General features: G+C 41.3%; 2 protein-coding genes across 2 annotated transcripts in view; both read left to right on the top strand.

The window, feature by feature from the left end:
* Positions 1-19,452, top strand: part of LOC306745575 (protocadherin alpha-C2-like) — a gene marked incomplete at its 5' end in the record, with an annotated part of 179,663 nt that overhangs the window by 67,268 nt on the left and 92,943 nt on the right. The gene's annotated exons all lie outside the window — the stretch shown is intronic.
* On the top strand, positions 308-2,716 carry LOC306745676 (protocadherin alpha-8-like; the record flags this gene model as incomplete). Its single annotated transcript, XM_079228509.1, has 1 exon — positions 308-2,716. One exon carries the CDS (start codon positions 308-310, stop codon positions 2,714-2,716), a length of 2,409 nt encoding a protein of 802 aa, XP_079084635.1.

Raw genomic sequence — 19,452 nt, 5'->3', positions numbered from 1 at the left:
ACTCGTCACATATATATATATATATATGCTTATATTTAAAGTGTGTTTGCATTGTCACGTCCGCTCGCATGGTGTCACTGCTTGTGGACGTGAACGACTCTCTGTTAAACATCCTCTACGTCAGTAGTGCGGAGCTATTTCGCGTCAGGTTGCATTTGTGCGTGAGCGCAACGGCTGCACATATTTGAGTCGTTCCCCCACAATTGTCGAATATTGGCAACTTTTTTTCTTCAAAATGTGTGTTCCTGTGTAGAATCACATTTTGTATTTCTAACCTTCGTTTTTTATTTTTTTTATTTTATCCAATATGGCACGACGAGGGTGCAAAGCGTGCTTGGAGCGCCCTGTCGTTCTCATTCTTTGTTTGATTCTTACTTTTAATATTACTTCGGCACAGCTACGCTACTCTATTCCCGAGGAGCTGACGGTGGGTTCTGTTGTTGGGAATATCGCTAAAGATTTGGGGCTGGATACCAGTGCTTTGACTGTTCGAGGATTTCGCATCGTTTCCGGATCGACCGAACCCTTGTTCCAACTGAACAATCATGGCATCTTACATGTGAGCCGAAAAATTGACCGAGAAGAAGTGTGCGAACGGACCAGCACCTGCACCATCAACATAAAGACCGTGTTGGAGAATCCGTTAGAGGTGCATTACGTCGCTATTGAGGTTTTGGACGTGAACGACCACTCCCCCACCTTCTCTGAAAACGAGACGCATTTAGAGATATCAGAGTCTGCTTTACCTGGGGCGCGATTTCAACTACAAGGTGCCCATGATCCAGACAGTGACACGTATTCTATCCAGCTGTATAAACTCAGTCAAAATGACCATTTTCGCCTGGAGGTTAAAGATAGAGGAGAGGATGGGAAAATTCCTGTTTTGTATTTGCATAAACCGCTGGATAAGGAAACTGCAAGAAGTCACAGGTTACTGCTGACAGCCGTTGATGGAGGGAAGCCTGCTAGGTCAGGGACCCTGAGAATCATCGTTCATGTTTTGGATGTAAATGACAATATGCCGGTTTTTGACAAAGAATCATATGCTGCAGTGCTGAAGGAAAATTCCCCCATTGGCACAACTATCATGCAAATAAATGCCACTGATTTAGATGATGGCTTAAACGGGGAGGTGGTCTATTCTTTCGGCAATAATGTAAACAATAAATTACGTAAACTTTTTGAAGTGGACACTAATACTGGTGAAATTATAGTTAAAGGACTGATAGATTTTGAAGCAAAAGACAGATATGAAATTGACATTAAAGCGTCTGATAAAGGAGCAGTCCCCCTAGCAACAGAAAAAAGTGTTGTAATTACTATTGTGGACCTGAATGACAACACACCTGAGATTGAGGTGACATCCTTTTCAAGTGCAATTCCCGAGGACTCCAAACCTGGAACGACAGTAGCGTTGATAAGTGTGAATGATAATGATTCAGGTTTGAATGGAAAGGTGATGTGTTATATCAGTGAGGATGTACCTTTTACATTAACACCATCTTTACAAGACAATATGTACTCCATAGTCACCAAATCTCTGCTGGATAGAGAGCATCAGTCTAAGTATGAAGTAACAATAACTTGTAAAGATGCTGGTGAACAACCATTGTCATCTCACAGGACAATCAGTGTCACTGTATCAGATGTGAACGATAACAGTCCAGAGTTTTCAACAAATCCATATACTTTTTATGTTATTGAGAACAACATTGCAGGAGCCTCTTTATTTTCAGTGAGTGCTTACGATTGTGATGAGGGTGATAATGCCCTTATATCATACAACATTGTGAGAAATGGTAATGAAAACAAAAAAATTACATCATTTCTTAACATAAACTCTGAAAGTGGAGATATTTTGGCCCTAAAAAGTTTTGACTTTGAATCTCTGAAAACGTTCCAGTTCCAAGTTGTCGCCATAGATTCAGGAACTCCGTCACTAAGCAGCAACGTCACAGTGAACGTGTTCATTCTGGATCAGAACGACAACGCTCCAGTCATTCTGTATCCAGTCAGCTCTAACGGTTCTGCTGAAGGTGTGGAGGAGATTCCCCGCAATGTGAACGCAGGACACTTGGTGACTAAAGTCCGAGCCTATGACGCTGATATAGGATATAACGGCTGGCTGCTGTTTTCACTGCAGGAAGTTACTGACCACAGTCTCTTTGGGTTGGACCGCTATACAGGACAGATCAGAACACTTCGCTCATTCACAGAGACAGACGAGGCTCAGCATAAACTGGTCATACTGGTGAAAGACAATGGGAACGTGTCACTCTCAGCAACAGCTACTGTGATTGTCAAAGTTGTGGAGCCCAAAGAGGCTTTTGCTGCCTCTGATGTTAAAAGTGCAACAATGGATGAGGAGGATAATAACGTGACTTTCTACCTGATGATTACTTTGGGCTCAGTTTCAACTCTTTTTCTCATCAGTATCATCGTGCTGATTGCAATGCAGTGCTCTAAATCCACTGACTATACTTCTAAATATCTACAAGAGCCTAATTATGACGGGACACTGTGTCACAGCATCCAGTACAGATCTGGAGAGAAACGCTACATGCTAGTTGGACCCAGGATGAGTGTAGGATCTACTATAGTCCCGGGAAGCCACGCGAACACACTCATGCTCCCTGACAGGAGACATACATCTGGAGAGGTAAGAAAGATCACTTCATCTCAAGGCAGTTCTGGTATGAATGCTGGTGATAGGTGAGATGTAAAACCTATTGTTTAAGGTGTGCCAAAAGTACAGAATCTCACCACATATTCAGAACAGATGAATGTTAAATGGACCACAGACATACAATGTATCAGTGAGGGAAATGACGAGGTTGTGCGTTGTGTGACTGCTAAGTTGAGTTGTTGGTTTACAGCTGGTTGTATGGTTGGTTCTCACACAATCTGTTACGTGATTGTAACAGGTTACTAAATAACGCAGTATGCTGTCCTTGTACCTAAATGCTGTGTTGTCCCTATGCTTACAAGTAAAATGAATATGCTATGTAAATTAGAATGATAAAAAAGTGTGTCTCTAAATAGCATTGGACTCTTTCTCGTGATACTGAAGACACAGTTGCTTTCTAAAACAAGAGAACCAAAGAAAAACCTTCCTTTTCCCTTAAGAAAATGAAAGCCTCTTGACTGTGCTTGTATCACATCTGACTTCTTTCAGGCCTTTGACAACTCTGTATTCAGTGCACTGACAAACTTTGACTAGTAATCTAAACTGGAATGCAAAATGTAAGCAAATTGTGGTTAAACCCTGTGAAATAGGTAATGGTTTAGATTAATTTCATAGTTGTTCAGTTTATCACTAGCCATTTGTGAGCTTAACCGTAAAACATCAGAAGTCTCATTTGCAAACAATACATATTGTTTCTTTAAATAGTTCTGACGCTTTTCAAAACATCTGCATCATATGTAACTATTAAGAGTAGAGAGAAAGCGTGGTCAGTCTTTTACACGCTTTTACACATATTTATGTATATTTTTCCTTCCTGTGCCTTAGGGTTCATGCGTGTGTGTAAAGGGAGTGACGGAGTGGCTAACAGAGTTACTTGAGGTCTGTGCTTGCTGATGTAGTGGAGGTGATTCAGTGGTCCATGAATGGCTGCAGCTACGGCAGAGAGAGAGGAAGAGAGGGAGCCTGTGGCTGGTGTGCAGTGAATCACAATGTACAGCCAGTCAGGTGGGGCTGCTGAGGCACTTTGCTTCAGCATGGATCATCACTCATTACAGGTCCGCAAAGCAGCAAGCAGTATATATGTATACCATTTTCATTTGATTGGCTTTTTGTGCTTTGGAAAAATGCTAGACAGCAATGTTAAATAATGTAGTTCTCCACAGTGTATGTATATATGATACACACCAGCTTCTGTGCAACTGATCCCTTTTGATTCAGTAAAGAAATAGGTCATATTTTATCACGTGTGTAGTCTGGATGCTACTTCTGGGCGGATTCTCGAACACTGTGTGTTGCCCATAGCAACACACGAGGAGATCCACCTCTACTGGTTTCCACAGACTAGCATGTGCTCAGCTGTCTTAGCAACAGCAGCGGAAGAGGGAGGGAGGGATGGAGAGAGCAGTAGAGGAGGGGGGAGGGGAAGTGGCTTTTGTACGGCTCATCTATAGACATCTCACAGTATTTAATGAAAATGGGTGTATTAAGATAGAAACACATGGATTGTGTCAGTGAAATCTCGATTGTAAGTCAGGCAACAGATGGTGCAGATATCAAAGCAATAACGAAGGTGGGAATAGTTGAGCTTCTAATTAGATATTTTACAGTATGGAGATAATCTTTTCTCTGAAACAACTGGGTCAACCATAGATTTCCTCACTAGAAATTATTTCCAGAAAAAAAAATATATATTTTTACTTGTCATTAAATGTGTCTTTGTTGAAACCTAACAGAATACTTTGACCCACTAAGCGGCGCATGAAATAAAGCTGGAAGCAATGTGAATGCAAGAAGGAAAAGCATCAGATCAGATTCAGTGTAAGGCTGCAGCTTGGCTTCATGAAGTAACGGCTGAACACGCTTTCTCTGTGCTTCCTCTGTCTCGTTATATACAGTGCATGTGTACATACAGTGTATGTGTTCATATTTCACTTGTTTGTGTGTGAGATTAAAGTGTGAGGCTTCATGTGTTTTGCAATACAGCAGCAGTGCTAAGCTGTGCCTGGACAGCAGATGCCCAGAAAAGATTTATTGATGTGATTAAAAATGAGTGCATCTCATTAAACCTAAAAAGTGCAGTGTGATGTCAGTGGATCACATTGGGTGTCTCTAGTTACACCGGGAGCTGGTTACTTTTCCACGGCATTTCTGGCAGAGACAAGCAGATGAGAGAGGAGTGGATGAATTACAAGTAGGGTCATGAGCTGCATTCAGAACACAAGCACAAGGGGACGTGCCTTGGTCTGATGAATCAACACTAATGATTGATTATGCAAAAACAGGCAGATGTTGGCACAATGAACACAAGAAAGCATTTTCAAAATGCACCAAAAATGGTGATCTTGATTTTGATTTAAAAGTTTACCGTACAACAAGAGACTATGTATATTATGTATATTCTTGCATTTCCGTTCTCTATGCTCTCTTTGGCGGTGGTGTGGCTGCTTGCTCCAGTAGCTCTGGCTGTCTGCCTGGCTGGCTGAGCAGATCTGTGCAATTGTGTTTGCATGCCGAGTGTCTGCACTGAACATCATCCACAGTGCAATGACCCTTGTGGTTTGTGTGTCTGTGTATGTTGTCTTTGTTAAGTGGATGAGAACATTACCCTCATTAAACCGTATTCAGTGTCAGAGGGTGAGAGGGTGAGAGGGCAAGGGAACAAGCTAAATGTCAGAGAAGGAGGAGACACAGCTGTTACAGCAAGACTGTGTACTGTACTGTTATGTCAGCAGCTTGAGACAAATGGCTCCTCTATAAAATGCGGCTGCTCTTCTGCATTTACACATACAGACATGCCCAAACTCCTTTTTGCTTTTGCTTTTTAACTTCCTCTGCATCCACTTCTCTTGCCCTTTCCCCACATGTTATGTTCACCTCTCAAAATGTGTTCTGTTGTATCATCTCCTTTTCATTGCACTGTCCATTCTCGACTCCCCTATGTCTGGCCTCTTTTGTAAGATACTGCAATGTGAATGCAACTCTAGAAGACATCGCTGCTTTAATCCCTGTTTCGATTTCCTGCCGTGGCTTTTTCTTTCTCCATCTTTGCAGCTTCCTTCTCTGCCTCTCTGCCTCTTCACTATTTCTTTCCTACTCCTGCACCCTCCCTCCGTATTGATATCACTCTAAGATTTCCCCTCCCCCATCCCACTCTTGGCCTCCTTTTCCCGCTTTTATGTCTCCGTCCTTCATTTCCCCTTTCATATGCCTCCCTTGTCTGTCTCCCTGTCATTTTCTGTCTGTTTCTTTCTGTCTATCTCCTCTCTCATTCTGCCACATGCTTTTCAGCTCTGTGTTGCTGTGCCTCATGCCTGTAGGGTTGTGGCTGTGGATGGTGCATGTGCTGTTGTGTGTCAGTAGGGCACATTCTCTCTTATTGCTCCAGCTTTGTTGGAGGACGGCGCGTCTCACATTGAGGTCAGCAGCAGTGATGGTAATCTAATTTACACACACAAGAGGGTACAACGAAAACATCTACTATCTTTATGTTGACACTTCACATGTGCACACTCGTGCTCATAGAAGCACACACATTGCACACACTCACAAATGCCTAATCCACTTTACCGTGAGACACTTTCACAGAAGAAAGGGAGCTGGGAGAAAACCAGGAACAAGCAGAACATGTTCCCTTTGGTGATGTGGTGACTTTAAGAGAGAAATGAAGACATACTGTGAGACAATTATATCAATCAAAGCCCCGTGGCAAAAATCTGACATCCTGTCTTGACAGAAAATGATTCTTATCATGAGGACGTGGCTTTTTTTAGGACTTCAGACATTACTCTGAGTCAACTCAGTACTCTGTACCAAACAGCTTTCATCTTCCATCGCAGACTTAACTTCCACCACTGAGATGAGACAGAGGACAGACAACAGCTCCCAAACATGCAAAATGTACCAAACATAACACCAGCTGACCCATGTCACTGGGAATATAATTACACATGTTTATAGATGGTTAATGCTGGGACAATTCCAGCTTCTGTATCACACTGCTCATTCTGATTTACTCAGTATACTGTATTACATTACATGAATCTAGCTGAGATGCTAGTTTGAACTATTTTATTCTATCTGTGCCCTGCTTTACTGTCATACTTTGCACACGTTAAGTCTCTATACACATCTTTCTTTGAGTGTAAACCTTGCTTTCCCTTGTTCCATGAAATCAGTAATTGGAAGTAATATATTGGCACTGAGATAAGCACTTCAATATTAGATTATGTTCCTTTTCGCTCTCTCATTTTTGCAGGCAAATCACAGGCATTAAATAATGGTTAACAAGCACAATTATTTAAAAATGTGATAAAGCTGAACCGTAGAGACAGGTAAATAAGGCACATACTGTATATAATATTCACCTGTAACATTTCCCTAAATCAGCCTTTGGATAACTTGGATCAGCTAAGGCTCTGGCAGAGCACGAACAGCATTGAGGTCCACAACATCGTACTTGTCGCTTAAAACGCAGAACAAAAGGAAAGAAATAAGAAGAAAAAAATATTGCTCTCGAAAGACATATCTGACATCTATTTGATAACCATACTGGGTTAACTCAGAGTGCTAGGAAGCGCCTCTGTTTCTGTGTCACCAAATATTGATTTTAATCACCACTCACGTACAGTTGACAAGGTTGACTAGAGTTATCTTTCACTAATTAGGCTGATGAGGCTCTGTGACTGGAGGAAGGGAGGTGGTATATGAAGTTCTGCTGTTTTAGGTAATATTATATCATTCCACATAAACTGCATGCTGGCCAGATTCTGCTGAACAGTTTGATCTGTACTGTCCTTCAGAGTTTATGCATCAGTGAGTGTGTGTGTGTGTGTGTGTGTGTGTGTGTGTGTGTGTGTGTGTGTGTGTGTGTGTGTGTGTGTGTGTGTGTGTGTGTGTGTGTGTGCGTGTGTGTGTGTTTGCATTAGCTGGCCTTCTTTGTGGACCATGCAGGTGATTTGTTTGGTGTTGGTGAATCAGGCGGTCGTTGTTGTGAATGTCAGCAAGCACAGGAACTGCTGCAGTGCAGCTTTTAGAGTATTTGGTCAATAAACAGTTTGTCCATATAGTGCTGTGCTTTGAACGCTGTGGACTGGCAGGCAAAGGGTTTGTAGGGTAAAATGAGTCATCTATATCAAGTTAGACTAACTGTATAACTGTTTCTCAGTAGCATATAATGTATATGCTGTGGCTATAACTTTGATGTATCAAAGTTTACAATTCTGCACCTGTGTGACACTGTCAGATTTTAACGGTACATAAAACAATCATTTTCTTGAATTGCAACTCTTTGAACTTTAAACTGGTAACGACACAACATGCCTCCGGGTTAACGGGGCAAAATCAGAGTCAGTGGGCCAAAAATTGCACTGTGAGATGCATTCACAACTGCGGGCCAAGACTCCCTGGCACAGCTCCTTTCACTCTTGTCATTTGTCCTAGAACATGACGAGACTGGTTCAGAGCCATGTGTGGCTTTGATGTGAATTGGCTCAAGCTACAGTCACTATTCTTAAGTATATAGGTCAAACCTGGTTCTTGAATGTTGATAAAGGATGCAAGTTATATTTGTGAGCGTGTCCAGCAAGTCTGACCTGGTTATGTTTGTATTATACTGTAGCTAATACATAAATAGTAAATCTTTTTGTATTCCTTTTCTGTCTTACTCCCATCTCCTCCGTGTCTGATATTGTGTGAGCAGTGCTGACCCTTTCTCCTCCCCACCACGCATTATATAAGCAGCTTCGTTACTCTCAGTCCATTGACTCATGGCTGTGTGGATGAGTCCTATAGGTTGGACCTTGCCACTCTCACTTTACAATCACTCCACTGCAGCTGAATCAAGGCCTCTCTATGTGGGTATGGGTCTACTTACATGAGCAAAAGAACATTGCTTTAATGAAAACCATTTGCGCACACTATCTTCATGTGTCATATTAAATCCATTCTAGATAATACAAGCTTAGCTTAGGGTGATTTCTTCTTTTATTTTGTAATGAACACATATCTTAATAATGTCATAATTTACCTGCAATTATATTATTAATACAATTAAAAAAACATAACTGTGTCTGATGTAAAACCAGTGCTTGATAGCTTTGTTAAGTGCAGTTAAGACGAGTGCTATATATTTAAATAGTAGCTTCTTTTTTGAATCAACAGAGACCAGAACAGATGTAGGTCTGCACTGCACTTGGCATCGCTGCTCATACTGCCACAACATCTGCTGCTGCGCTTAGGTCATGAGTGCATGCCTGGAGGATTGAACTGACTGAGCAGCCAGAGCAAGACAGCATGCAAGACAGACAGCTATTAAGTGGAAAACAAGTGAAGACACAGTTGGTTGAAAGTCTCCTGTATGGTTATCCTGTTGTACGCGCCCAGTGTACTGATATCTACATTTATGGGATGGGGCTGTGATCTCTGATTAATATAATGCATGAATGGGTGAGGGAGATCCAGAGTGAGCTGTTTAGACTCAGTAAGAGGATTGCTTTCTTCCAGCAGGAACCCTGCACTGCTCACTAGAGTAAATGGGGTATAAGGCCACAGTTGCTATACACTTGTCTGATTAAATACCGTATGTTGTATCCATTTCTGGCCATGCAGAAATGGATGGGATCAGATGTTGGCTGTTAGATGGATCCAGACTCTAGCTGCAGGGTTCTTCTTGCCCCTGTGGCTATTCTCCCACCCCACTAAGCATCTTGGGTAATTGCTTTGCCTTGTTTTTAGCAAGTGCATTCTTATTTATCTGACCGCTGTCTGTTTGAATTTCCACAACAATAAAGCTGTTTTGTCATGTTTACATGTTTTTATTACTTCCTCAATGTAGCCACAACGCAGTACTGTAACCTGACTTTTTATTTTAATAGTTTTTTACATGGTTAGGTAGGCTGTATGAAAACTAATACAGAAACGACTTCGTAGATATTTGCAAGTATGTCCCTTTAGTTGTATATCTGGTCAAATCTTTAAAAAAAAAAATGTAGTTTTTGTTTTAATTTTTCTTAAAAATACAATGAAAATATCCCTTTCTATTAAAACAGGACAATGTAGTCAGTATTTCTGTGTACATTACAGTACAGTAGTACATTCTGTGGTATTTTGGTGAAGCACAGGGAGTCACAATACTGATATAAAGTGCATGTGATTACACAACATGTATATGATCATGTAGATACAGAGAGAAAGTAATTTTTTTAGCACTAATTTAAAGCTACAGCCTGAAACTCCGTTTTCTTCTTATTTTTCAAATGGTCTGAGTGTCATTTGACTCCTTCTGGTCATCTTCTGGAGTGTGAACCAGTGAGCTGTTAGTGGGTGAGTCATCTCATCACACATGTAGCTTTTCATTTCGTAAAGTTGGTCTGCTGTGTTTATTTTTAGACAAACCATCTGCCATGAAACATTTAAATCAGGGACTTTGGCATTTGGGGTTAAAGCTATTACTTTATCATGACATTTGGGATATTCAGTTATGTGACTCCCTGTAACCACATACACTTGAGCTGTGTATGTTTACATTTGTACCGATCTCTAAATATTCGTCCATGTTTCCCGCCATCTTACCTTGTGGGTGCAGTGTATGAATAAAACAATGAGACATGGGTGTGGAAGATGAGTGTTAATGCTGTAAGCCTGACTCATATCCCACTCTCTCCTCCCACCGACTGGCTCCCCCTCTCCTTCTTCCTCTGCCTTTGTTCTCGTTATCATTACCCCACTATGCTCCAGCATGGCGTGCTTTCCTTCTCAGCTTCACCTTCTTCTGGTTTCTTTTCATTTGCTGTTTTTTTCAGTCCTCTTTGTGTCAGAATCTCTTCTTTTCTCTCATTCTTGCGCAAATAATCTGTTTCTGATTTTCTTCATCTCTGTCCTCCTCCCACGCATTCCTGCTTTCCTCTAGCCGGTACTCTCTCTTATGCCCCCTTCTGTCTGTTCATGTAATTACAAGCTGATAGAAAATGGCTGACCGCTTTTGGAGGCTGTGTTACTCTCTCACCAATCCTTGTTGTGTATGTCTGTTATTCTTAGTTCAGTTGGTAAATTCCAATTGCAAAACATAGTTTTGCCCATGAGCCTTCATTCTATCAAGCTCTCTCCTGTCTCCACTCTCTTTCTGACCACAGAGACAGCCTCTCTTCTCTACACTATACCTCCTCTCTCTGTATAATCTGTAGCCGTGAGTAGAGCTGAATATGTCGGGGCATCTTCCTCTTTCTCTCAGCCTTATGACAGCAGTAAAACAGGAGAGACGGGACACACTACCAAACCGTAGTCTGGCTCTTCACAGCCTCAGTCCTGGAGCCAACGGTGGAATAATCTGAACCTATCCTCTGCAACTGTGTACTTGTGTGTCATATGTGAACACAGAGTGGCTATTTCAATTATGTGTTGTTGAAATAACAATTATGAATGGCTACTTAATTTGCTGTGAGAGTTTGAGTGAGAACTGTCAGACATACTGAGCAGTCATAGTTGTATATTTAAAAAAGGTCTCATAAAAGGCTTTTTATCTGTTACTTTCAGCCCCCTATTGTTCTTACTAATGTGTCTGCTGCACTTAAATGTGTCATTTTTAAACACACACACACACACAAATGCATGTGTCTGGGTTTATGTCAGTGAGGTCAGTCAGGTCACAACAAAAAGTGCACATTTTAATTGTATTTTAACTATTACAACTATACAACATTTGTTTAGCTCTAGTTGAGTTTTATTAGGGTTGCAAAATTACTGTTTCAGGTAAGAGTAGGGTTGTTGTTGTATTCTTAGGTTAATGTTCGGGAACGTTTTAATCACAGTGTTGCTTTGTTTGTTTGCTCTTTATGTTGGTAGATTTGATGGCATGCTATATGCACAAAGCAACATAGGATAAACTTGCATCACATGCACATATGATACATGTTGTTCTGTCATGTTAAATTACTCCTTATTGACATTGCTTATCTCATCATGTCTCATTAAAAGATGCCGCTCAACTGGTTGCTGGTGTGCTGTGGTTTCAGTTTACGTGTCTATGTGAGGCCTGCACTATTAGTTACCATGATTACTATTGACAATTACAAGATGTTCTCAAGAAAGAGTAATAGTAGTGCAGTACATAAACATGGTTCAACTGATACTTATTTAGTGTTTAATCATTTTGGGATCCAACCATCTTTCAAATAAATCTTATTTGTAATTATCTGATTTGAGGTTGTTTCCACGGGTTAGGGGATGATGCTTGTTGTGGAATTAAAAATCACAATAATCTTCAGACCTTTCTTGTCATGATTTTCAAATAAGATTTATGTAAACTTGCTCACTTTTAAATGGTGACTTTTCCTGCATTGTAACATTAGTTTTGGTCCTATTTGTGCATGTGCCAACTTCAAAGACTGTGATTAGCTATCAGTTTACCCTTTCACTGTAAGGGTAATGGTAACTAGAGTAAATGCTTCATTGAATGCTTCATTGCATTGTATGGTGACTTTACATTTTGAGGTACTTGTAGTTGCATCTGTCTCAATCACTCTCATGTCATGTTGTTTTGGATGTGCAGTTCAGGTTTCAGGGCAATGCTGTTTGTGTCACATCATCAATCGCTGTGTTTAGTCTGATGCTTTAGAGATCAGCGGGGTTTAACAGCAGATAACAAGATCAGGTGCTACATGATACATTGAAAAGGAAAAATAAATGCTTCATGCACACCAAAACTAAATTCTCCACAGTAGACACTGCTAGATAATCTATGCTTCACATTACAGATAATGAAGTGAGAACCTGCTTAATGTGAGTATAGAGGAGAAAAAATGAGCAGAGACAGAAAACATGATACCAAAATAACAAGGAGATTGGTCTGCTTGTTTACAGACTACTGTAAACGGGTCTTTGCGATAAGACTTGAGTATAATTGTTCCCTAAACCCTTGTTTACTCCCTAATGTTTGTCTTAATCCGGATTCACTTTGCTTTGTCCTCTAACTGAGAACTAGAGTAGTAGACTGTGCCGGTGATGCTTATGGGGCAAAGATATATGTATGAAGTATCAGAAAACTACTCTCAGTGACCAGTAAAATATAAATACCTGTACAATGTAATGTGATCCTGCAATACGTATTACCTTTGTGGGACCAGCAGATCTTCATGCACTGTGTGGAAGTTAATAATTTGTTGTACCGAATGCTTTAAAAATCACAAAACATTGTCAGTGTTCCTTCAGGTGCTGTAAATAGCCTGTAAGCCTTTTTCCCATTCTGCCACAAATGTCAGTATCCCCAGTTGCCCTAGATTGAGGCTTCTGTGTGTAAAGTAATAATTCTACTATGTTGCTGCTCTAATGCGATTAGGTGGAATCATCTTAATGATGCCATGAAGGGTAGCTTTGAAACGGCAACAGCAGAGTAAACGAGGATGCCACTCACACTTTAATTCCAGGCTAATGTCCAGACATGTTTTACCTTGTGCTCTTCTATTCTTGTTGTGTTTTTGCGTGATTGAGTGGATCACTAACCCTCATTTCGATACATGTTACCTTTGCTAAGAGGTATTTCTGATGTTTACTCTAACCAAATAACGCAACGCTGTTCCACAGCACCACAAAACATCCAAAAGACGATTAAGATAAAGCAACACCTCTCTAAAATCATTTCACTAAAACTGAACATGCATAACCATCATGAAGGCAGGATGTATTGCAGGGCTGTTGCATCAGTGTATTAGTTTTAGCATGAACCTAATTAACTGGCAACTGAATGTATCTTCCCTCTACCCATATCTTTATCACGAGCACACACCAACTAAATTGCCAACATACAAGCTAATGCACACTCACGGTGCACTTAATATCCTCACCACATGATAAGAACTTTATGTTGCTACACATGCTAAGGCGATGTCCATGTAGCTGTTTAAGTTTTGATGCTGATGAGAGTGGAAGATGGTGTTTGCTATTCTCAGACACCGGCAGCAACAGAGCCCAAGCTTAAATGATTGGTAGGCAAGTCATTACTTTATAAATAGTCATCTTCATTTTCTGTGGAAAGTGGAGCAACCTCACAAAACCATTTCAGCCGTTTCCAACGTCAGATTCTCTGCAGGCCAGCACTCTCCTCTATTATGCAGAGCCCTTTTTTTTTTTTAAGAAATGGGCCAAGCCCTAACGCAGCAGGCCTGCACCTGCAGTGCACTTCACATGCAGCACTGCATGCTGCATATTCTGTACTGCATGACTGATAAGAAACTAAAAATAGGCATTACACGGCTATGTTGATATATATACGGGTACAATTTGCTGATGCTAGGAAAATATAAATGAGACTCCAACGTGTGGATGAAGTGCTTTACAGTTGCCCTTGGAATGTGAATGATGTAAACTATTATTGTGTGCTCTATAAGGGACATTGCATATTCTGCATCATCTTCATTTGTAGCTGATGGAATTCTCTCTATTTTCTTTCCCTCTTTGTTTTGATATGTATCAAGCTGGATGTGAATGTGTAGGTATTATTAGATACATCCACATCTCCTTCCTCATCTGGGAGACGTGACATTTTAATTTCCGCAGGCAGAGGAGCTGTGTGACAGACACCAAGGCTGCTACTGTATCTGTACCACTGATACCATTTTTTGGAGGGTGAGCGTGCTAATCTAATATGAGGCTTTAAAGCATCCTGTCTCTGACATCAGTGTGTCTGACTGTGCCTGTGGAAACTGCTAGAGAACAAAGACAATGGTAAAAAAGCTCCCCCTGGTGGCAAAATATGGAAAGGACATGACACTTCTGTTGTGTCTGTGCGTCAATACATTCAATTATTTAGCTTGTTGCCACTCTGTATGTGGCAGTGTATTGACTGGTATTGTTATTGAGTTTCTGTGTCAGTATTGATCCATGGAGCGAGTCCTGTGCCAGTTTACATTCTGATTAAAGCCGGATGCAGTCTCTGCCCTCTTCCCCAGTGAACTGTTTGATTGACAAATCTAGGTTATCCATGCCAGTCTATGAAGATAGATTTATTCTTAATCCAACAAAAACTGTTTGGGTCAGTCAGTTTCTCTGTGTGAGTGGGAAACAGAGAAAGATAATAGGAGAGAGAGAGAGAGAGAAAGAGAGAGAGAGAGAGAGAGTGAGAGAGAGAGAGAGAGAGAGAGTGTGTGTACAGGGAGCTTGTGTCCTCGGCCATATTACATAAAATGGGTGAATGCATGTATGCATGTATTTTCGTTGAATATAACCGGCATTTTTGTCTGGTGGTGATTTGTTTTTTTTAATAAATGCGTTGTCCTTGCCGTAAGTACAGAGTGTTCATAAAGAGGGGTGCGGTGGAGGAGGGTGTATGGGGGGGGGGGCACTGATGGGGGCTACATCTGCGTCAATCATGGATACAAGAGGGGAACCAGTGAATCTATTATGGGTGCACCCTGTGAGAGCAGCGATCTATCAGACACTGCCTTTGTCTCCAGGCCCTGTTGAGCCAATCAGAGTGTCCATTACAGTCAAGTGATTCCAGTTGAGGAATCAGATTTCCATGCTACCTTTGCAGTTAGAAAACTTGTTGTACATCCTGTTTTATTGACACATTTGATTAATGGTCTGTTGAGTGTGGTTCTGCTTTCATAAGGTGTTTGCTGGATTAGAATAACCGACATTCTCACTGAGCAGCGATATGAATGGAATTCATGCACACACACGTTTCTCTTTTGTCCTTCTCTCTCTCACCAGTTATATTACTCGCCAACACATCTCACTTACACATGGAAATCGTACAAACCCTAATGATTCCCTCCTGCTGTTAAACTCCACACAGACACACTGTGATTCATGCAGTAGAGAGGTATTGCTGAACCGTACATTCACTGTTAAAAGGCTCAATGACTGAAATTGTAAATGCAAAGTTCCATTATGTTTAAGGATATTTGGGGTTTTACGAACTAAGGGCCTTTGACAATAAGGATTACCTGTAAACTGGCCATTCATGAATGTCGTTATAAATGAAAACAATGGCTATGTTGGTGCGTTGATAGAGAGGCTAAAACCTAAAATAAAGTGTCTGCAAAATTGTAAAGAAACAAAGTGCTGGACTGAAATGTTATGAGGATAAGGCATATGGACCGAGTTAAAATCTAAACGCACTGTCCCAGCTCCCCATTTGGGCAATAGGAGCTCATGGCAACATCAAATAGAACAATCTGGCCGCAGCAGCATGCCGCTTCTTCGGCCTGTTGTTTTACACTCGAGTAACTAATTATGTGAGATTTGGGCATTGTGCCATTACTTCCCATATGAGTGAACACAGTGTTGGTGTGCCTCTAGTTTTATCTCAAGGGTATGTGCATGTGTGTGTTTGGGCATGCTCCATATTGCTGTGTCCTGGTTTTCATCTTGTTCCGGCTCGTGTTACCCTGGACCCGCCCCTGTCCTACTTACTCCAGAAACCAGTGGAAGCGAGCGCAGCTTCAGAAATAAATGATTGAGTGGTTGTTGGATTAAATATTAGAAGTGATTCATCTTGCCGAAACCTCTCTCTCTCTCTCTCTCTCTCTCTCTCTCTCTCTCTTTCTATCCATCTATCATAGATGTAGTTATGGATGATATGGTTGTGTAGCTGTTTGTGTGCATACAAGTGTGAGTCTAGTATTCTAGTAAATGTATTCTACACAGTGCTACTTCTGCACAGCTGGGGAGCGCAATCCTGCAAATAGAAACATTTTACAAAAACATGTTTAAAATACCAATGTCATATGGTACGTTCCATGGAAAAGCAAGTACGCCCAAATCTATTTTTAGACTTCCTATGACCCTATGACAATATGCCAGTCTGGTTAACTCTTTATCTCCATTCATCCCCTATGCTTTATCAGAACATCTTAGCCATCAGTATACTGCTGCAGTTGGGTGTGGTTCTAGTCACACTGTTACTAAAAAGCAACTGCTACAGGAATCATATAACAGCTGTTTATCAGAGAATCGCCAGATAAATTGAAACTATAAATTAGGTTCAGCAATTCAACACAAAAAGAAAAAATGTGAAGAAAAACCACATGATATAGTGCTGGAGGATTGGTACTGAGTTAAGAAGGAGACATGCAAAAGGAGTAGGTTGCCCCCTTGTGCCGTGATGAGCTCGACTCCACACAAAAACAGCACTATGACATCAGTATCTCGTCACATGAAGCAGGATGTAGCGTGTGGACTGAAAGAGCGGGGGGGGGGGGGGGGGGGGGGGGGGGTGGTCCCCAGAGCCCTGAGACGGTGGGTTGGGCATGGCTGAATGCAAAGGTCAGGCTTGCTGTGGGGCTGTGGGGGTGGAAAGAGAAGCAAGCACTGCTGAAAAAGTGAATCTGCCATCGTGAATATGCTGCCGCAGTGCTACATTATCAATGCATGAGCAGCCCAACAGCAACTGTGGACGGCCTGGTGTGGTCTGCATACGAGCGTGGTTTGAGTGTGTGTGTGTGTGTGTGTGTGTGTCTGTGTCTGTGTGTGTGTGTGTGCGCTTCTGTCACAATCTGATATGATTTTTTTAGTGAGATAAAAGGACTATGTGAAAGTGAACAGTTTGGAGATACAAATCTAGAGGTGGGTAGGAAATTCAGCGGCGTAATACTTTATACTATCCCATGCCTTTTGAAAAATAAACCCATATGCGCATAGTGAGGGTGTGTGTGTGCGTTTGTGCACACATGCATCATGTCTGTGCCTGAGATGGAGTTGCTATGGAGACAAGAGAGCTGTGCAGAAGGAGAGAGGAGGAAAGGCGGGGGGGCGGACTCGCCTTGGAGCATGTTCAGATAGCACCCTTCCCCCATCTACTCACACACAGATGAACAGCACAGTACACGCCCTTCTAACGCACACTTACTCACAAGCACACAAGCACACACACACACACACACACACACACACACACACACACACACACACACACACACACACACACACACACACAGTTGATGGCTATGTAGAGGATATCATTACATTATTAGTATGGAGGAGATACATTAGCTAATTTGGCGACTATATGTGGTGGTTTGCCTTTAATAATGCATTGAACACGCCTAAAACAGGGCTGTTCACTGCTCCTGCCCAAGCCGCCCCTCCCCTCCTCTATACTGCTCCCTTTGCCCCTTTGATCACACTGCTCTTGATGCCGCCCTCTGTTTCTCCTATTAAATTCATCACGTGGTCAGTAAACCAGACAGACAGAGACGCAGTTTAACAGGCACACATGTATCTAAACACATTATGCAGCTCCCTGTGTTAAGGGACTAAATACTGTGTATTTTCTTAACTACTGTTTGTTCACTTTAAATTATTCAGAAAATTCAATGAACATATATCCTCAGGAAATGTGACTTGCATCAAAGGATAAAAATAGTTCATAAAGAAAAACTTAAATACTGTACCATGAGCACTTGGTTGTTTTAAATCAACTAATATGTAATCATTTCAAACAACATGTCTCTTTGTGTTTGAACATTATGATTAATAGTTTCTGTTTTAGTGCATACGGACCAATTAATGAATGCATTGACCCTTCTGCAGATGCTTCCCAGAGGAGCTGTATCTGGCATTGGAAGAAGAGCTGATGTGTTCTCATCATCTTTTATTAACTTAATTTACAATCTGTGTTTCCTCCACATGGCGTAGTGCGCATGCAGGCCTCCACGACCCTTCATTCTACCCTACCATTCATTCTGTGTGTGGACAATGCCGAACAGTACTAGGTTTACTTGGGGATTGTATATAGACACTCTTGTTCTCCTTCCAGTCACACTCTTCCAAGAGATAATGCAGACACAAGTGGTTGAATGCACATTTACATGGCCTGTTCACGTTTAACCTAGAAAACAAGTTCACAGCAGACTCAGCAGGCCTCGAAGCCGAATCCCTGGAAAAATATAGACAGATTATCTTTAGAGTGCTGAGTAAACTGTCGCATCAGTGGTCCGTGTGTGTCATGGTGAGTTTATGAGTAAAATAATCCAGACTGAAGGCCTGTAAGGCTGGCACTGTATAGACAGTGACCTACAAATAAACTATGAATCATTGAATTTCATCATGATCTGTCTGGGTCCGATGGGCCAGGCGGCCTTTGTGTGTTCACTTGAGTGTTTGTAAATAAACTGAATGTGCAACATCATTCGGAGTCCGCGTATCAGAACATACTATTTTCCGTTGCATTAGTCAAATTGAGTAAACAGGTCATCTTTTGTGAGCTATTATGATTATTGCCTTTTTGGGTTAACGGATGACTGCGGCTCAGTGCGTGCTGGTTATTAATATTTTCAAATCAAATCATGTTTCCTACAGAATGGAAATAGGACAGGAGTTTCTGAACCCAGGGCTTAATCCTGGGATTACAAACGAGGGAACGTTCATAAACTCATACCGTCTCTGTGGAAATGTGAAGAAACACTAAAATACACCAAAATGCACCACGGCACGGATCTGCATGCAGCAAAACAAAATGATCCAATTAACTTCATGCAATATACCCTCAAGGCGAACAAAACAAATAAAATTACAAAATGAGAAGGGAGTGATGTAAGTAGTAAGGCGATGTCATGCTTATCTCTACTATTAATTTTGGCAACTGTTCAGCCTTCTATTGCAGTTTTGCAAATGCACTATTTGTTATGGGTGTGATTGCAATTATGACTTATGACTTTATTTATTTGATGTGGACATCACAGCGACATTATAATTCATGACATACATCTATGGACAAAAAAAGCAGATGCACTGCGTTGAGTGTAGTGAAATGCTAATTTCCAACACCTGTC

This window comes from Taurulus bubalis (assembly GCF_910589615.1).
Source record: "Taurulus bubalis genome assembly, chromosome: 13".
Taxonomy (NCBI): Eukaryota; Metazoa; Chordata; class Actinopteri; order Perciformes; family Cottidae; genus Taurulus; species Taurulus bubalis.
Note: the sequence above shows the minus strand (reverse complement) of the source record. Positions and strands in the feature narration are given on the sequence as shown.